This window comes from Chrysochloris asiatica, unplaced genomic scaffold, assembly GCF_000296735.1.
Source record: "Chrysochloris asiatica unplaced genomic scaffold, ChrAsi1.0 scaffold00035, whole genome shotgun sequence".
In the NCBI taxonomy this organism is placed as follows: Eukaryota; Metazoa; Chordata; class Mammalia; order Afrosoricida; family Chrysochloridae; genus Chrysochloris; species Chrysochloris asiatica.
This window is the reverse complement of record NW_006408553.1, coordinates 11,704,556-11,709,229: the sequence shown is the minus strand read 5'-3', so window position 1 is coordinate 11,709,229 and position 4,674 is coordinate 11,704,556. Positions and strand designations below refer to the sequence as shown.

Here is a 4,674-nt window from a genome sequence, read left to right as displayed (position 1 = left end):
TAGGGAAGGTTTTTACATTTGTCTGTGGATATCCAGGGCTCATGTATGAGATTACTAACAAGCATTACTGAATAATCAGATGAGGGACAGTTTGTTATGTCTACTAGGTGGCTAGCTTCTGTTCTTTTACAGTCTTCCTTATTCGTTGTACAATTTTCACATACATATGAAACTATTGAAAATATTGTGACTTGAGTCATGTGCACCTTAGTCCTCAAACTGACATCTTTGCTCTTGAACACTTGTGAAGCAAATTTGCCTAGTATAATATGCCATTTGATTTCTTGACTACTGCTTCCATGAGTGTCGATAGTAGACCTTAGTACAGTAAAGTGTTTAACTACTTCAATAATTTCTCCTTTTATCATGATGTTATTTACTGGGTCCAGTTGTAAAGATTTTTGTTTTCTTTGCATTGAGTTGCATCCCTTACTGAAGGCTGTGTTCTTTGATTTTAACCAGTAAGGATTTTAAGTCCACTTCGCTTTCAGTAAACAAGGTTGTATCATATTAATGATATTGTCCATGTATTTCTACATTCTGTTGGGTAACCTCTCTTTGGAATGTGCACAAATATGGATTTCTTCCAATAAATTAGCTAGGTAACTCTTCCAAATTTCTTGGCATAGATGAGTCATTGACTCTAATGCTGCCTCAGTTTGTTGAAAGATTTCAATTCATAGTCCATCAATTCCTAGCACCTTGTTCTTTACCAATGACTTCAGTGTACCTTAGACTTCTTCCTTCATTGGCCCTTGAACATATGGTACCCCTTGAAATGGTTGAACATTGACCATTTCTTTTTGGGATAGTGACTGTGTATTCATTTTTTCCGTCTTCTTTTGTTGCTTTCTGAATTATTCAATATCTTGCCCATGTTGTAGTTGTTGTTGTTATTAAGCACCGTTGAGTTAGTTCTGACTGATAGTGACCCTTCATAGGGTTTCTGAGTTGCCACCAGTGAGCTTAACCAATGACCTTATGGTTCAAAAACCATCTTTGCAGCCCAGCACATTAACCTGCAGCTGTTTATAAGTGTGATCCCTTATAATTTTGGCTCCATAGTAGTATGTTAGCATTGTTCAAACTATATTAAATGTTGGGGAAAACAATACATTTCCTTTACAAATTACTATATGGAACATTGATTTCTACTAATTTCATGTAAATAATGTGATTACTGAAACTATGAATTTAAGAAAATACACTTTGTAAGGAAGTCTTGTGTTGCAGTTTTACTTGGTAGCATATAATTATACATAAGTGACACTTAATATTTGTTTACAGACTTGTACACATAAACGATGCTGTGATGCTAGAACATGTATAATCAAAAAAGATATGGATTGTGGTTCTGGAAGGTGCTGCACACAGAATTGCAAGGTAAGAGGCAAACTATATTTTTAAATAGCCAAATATTATATATTTTTTCAAATGCATGTTTTAAAAATCTGGAAACATGCCTACACAATTGTTATGGGTGGAATCATGTCCCTCTAAAACATGTGTTGTAAATCCTAACCTCTATATTTGTAGATGTAATCCTATTAGAGAATAGATTTCTTGTTATATTATTTATCAAACCATATCAGTGCTGTTGTTGTTGTTGTTAAGTGCCCTTGAATTAATTCTGGCCAATAGCAACTCTGTATAGGGTTTCCAAGGAGTAGCTGGTGAGCTTGAACCACCTACCTTGCAGTTCAAATGATTTTGCAGTCTGACACATTAGCCCACAAAAGCATACGTATCAGGTTAAGGAATGTTTTAAGCCAATCACTTTTGAAATGAAAAAAAAAAAATGAGTAAATTAGGTACAGAAGCAAAAAAGCACAATTGGATAACAAATAATGCAATGTGGAAATGACCAGGAAAACAAATATTAGAGCTAAAAGATAAAAGGATTTTCTGTTAGAGCAGACAGAAAGCCTTCACTTAGAGCCAGTGCTCCGAATTTTTACTTCCAGCTTCCTAAATGCTGAAAAAAAGAAATTTCTTTTAAAGCCACCCTCTTGTGGTATTTTTGTTATAACAGTACAAAGAAACTAACAGTATCCAGCCCTTTCCATTATATTATAGCCAAGTAACAATGGATTCACTCTTATACTGAAGTTGATTAATCTATAACTTTATTTATTGTCATAATTTAAGATTCTTTTTCTTTCCTAACTGGACTTCCCATTTCTAAGCACTATAGCATATCTTTCTGCATTCTCTCTAGCATTCTGATTGTTCTGGAGTGATCATAAGGGCTTATTCTTTTAACAGCTTACTTCGTTTAGAGTTAGGAAATTTGGTTACTTCTTTTATGATTAAATTCACTTAAATATTTTTTGGTAAAAGTTCTCTGTTCCTTTAGAATTCATCCAGCTTTTGTTACAATCATTCTTTATCAACAACATTTAAAGGATTCCTTGATAACTTTGCTATATTCAGTATTGGAATCCAAAGGGAAAAGGAGACAAATTAATGTAAATGATAAATATTGGTAGGAAGAATATATTCTTAGAATTGGTCCAGAAACAATATTAGAAAACTACCATTCTCAAAAAATTTCAAGGGGCGACAATTATGAATTAAAAGGATGTCATAAGAAAGGAACTAAAGGAAATAAGATGGTGGGTTTATGAAATGAGGAGTGATTATAATACATTTTAAAATTACTAATTATGGAACTTCTACAACTCAAACTAGACTCATTGTGTTGGATAATAAAAATAAGTAAAGACAAATGCAAGTAATAGAACAGAGGGGTAAATATAGAGGCAAAAAAATAGGACATGAGTAGCAAATTTCTTTAATCAGCAATAAAAAAATAGTAGGTAGTTTCATTTTAAATATGGCACCTAAACAGTTCTACTTGTATCTCTAAAACTAATGTACAGCAGCAAAGTACAGTTTTTTGTTGTTGTTTGTTTGTTTTTCACAAAAGAGAGGATTGTTTTAATCTTTTTGCTGAATAAACTATGCTACTTACACATGTAATTATTGTTATGTGCCATAGAGTCAGTTCTGACTCATAGCAACACTGTACAGGGTTTCTGAGGCTGTAAATCTTTATGGGAGCAGAAAGCCTCCTCTTTCTCCCATTGAGCAGCTGGTAGTTTCGAACTGCTGACCTTACAGTTTACAGCCCGATTCATAACCACTACACTACCAGATAGTGGAGTACTATTCAGTGTTAAAGAATGTCAAAGAATCCTTAAAATGCCTCATAATGTAGGTTAACCTGGAGAATATTATGCTGAGAGAAATGTCGATGACAAAAAGAAAAAAAAAATTATATGGACCAGTTATAAAAAATCAAGAAAAAGTTTACAAGCATTAAGAAACATTCTTTGATGGTTATCAAGGATAGTGTGGTAATGTAGGATAAGCACTGGGCTGCTAACTTGAAAGTTAGCATTGTGGGTTGGCAGTCAAACCCACCAGCCACTCAGTAAAACAAACACGAGACATTCTGCTCCTGTAAAGATTTATAGCCTTCCTGGCTACTACAATCAACTGCTCTGGAAGGGATTACACTAGAGGGTCCAGAATATAGTGAGAGAAAATGTGGAACTCGGTTATTGAAAAAAAGCAACAACAACAAAAAAGACCATGTCTATTGCTCAGAAAGAGATTGGAGGAACCTGAGACTATGGCCTTCGAAAACCCTTCAGTTATAGAAGGAACTCACCCTCATGACCCAATTTTCAGGCAAGTAGTAGATAGGTAGATAGGGGGGACAACAACACTAGTAAGTAATGTCACCATGGAAGAGTCAACCATGAAAAATAAAAATGGCAATATTTTCCTAAGTACAAAGTTGAGAAGGTATGGGAAGGTGGTTGGAAAGCAAACAGAAACCACATGGAGGAAGCAGGATAATAACTGTTGGTGCATGGAGGGGATTGCAATCATTGAGATATGAAACAAAGTGTATCCTTTATTGAACCTAAAACAGATAACCTTATGTGCAAATGTTCATGTAATCCACAATAAAAAGTTTAAAAACATAATTGATACCATTGGAATAGTATCACCATGACTCATAATTGACTCGAGGGCAGTGATTTTCTTTTCTTTCTTTCTTTTTTTCTTGAGGGATGACAAAGGAAGAGAGGGAAAATCATTAACTAGGTGGAAGACATGTAATAATTTGAGTGATGTACAAGGCAGTATACAATTTGGGATTGATTAACACAACATCAATAAGGCAAAGGAAGGCCTGAAAAGGTGCCCAAAATTACAGAAAACAAAATTCTAAAATATCAGTAATAAAGGACAATAATCTTCTGGTAGGCAGGCACGCAAGGTGAACTGGTATAGGTAAGTGAGGAAGAGTACACTCATGACAACATATTGGTTTGGCAGAGGATATTTCTATGTGTGTTTTTGTATGTGCTGAAAATATATGCATATTATAGTAGTAAAGCAACCATTTAAAAATGATCTTCAACAAAATTTTGTTTGTGGTAGTAATAATATTATTCAATAATTACTGCATTCTGTTGGGTCACCTTTCTTTGAAATGGGCACCTCTAGCACTGCCTTGCTTGTTGAAACATATCAATTGATATTTTGCCAATTCCTTTAGACTCCACTCACCCGCCCCCAGTATCTTCCTTGCCATTTGAACTGCTTCAGTACCCTTAGTTCTTGATTTTATATTATCTCGTTAAATGGTTGAATGTT

General features: G+C 34.4%; 1 protein-coding gene across 1 annotated transcript in view; it reads left to right on the top strand.

The window, feature by feature from the left end:
* Positions 1-4,674, top strand: part of LOC102833997 (disintegrin and metalloproteinase domain-containing protein 5-like) — a 229,701-nt gene that overhangs the window by 71,946 nt on the left and 153,081 nt on the right. Inside the window, exon 11 of the mRNA XM_006859993.1 lies at positions 1,288-1,383. Coding sequence (XP_006860055.1) covers positions 1,288-1,383 — 96 coding nt within the window. The remainder of the gene's footprint in view (positions 1-1,287; positions 1,384-4,674) is intronic.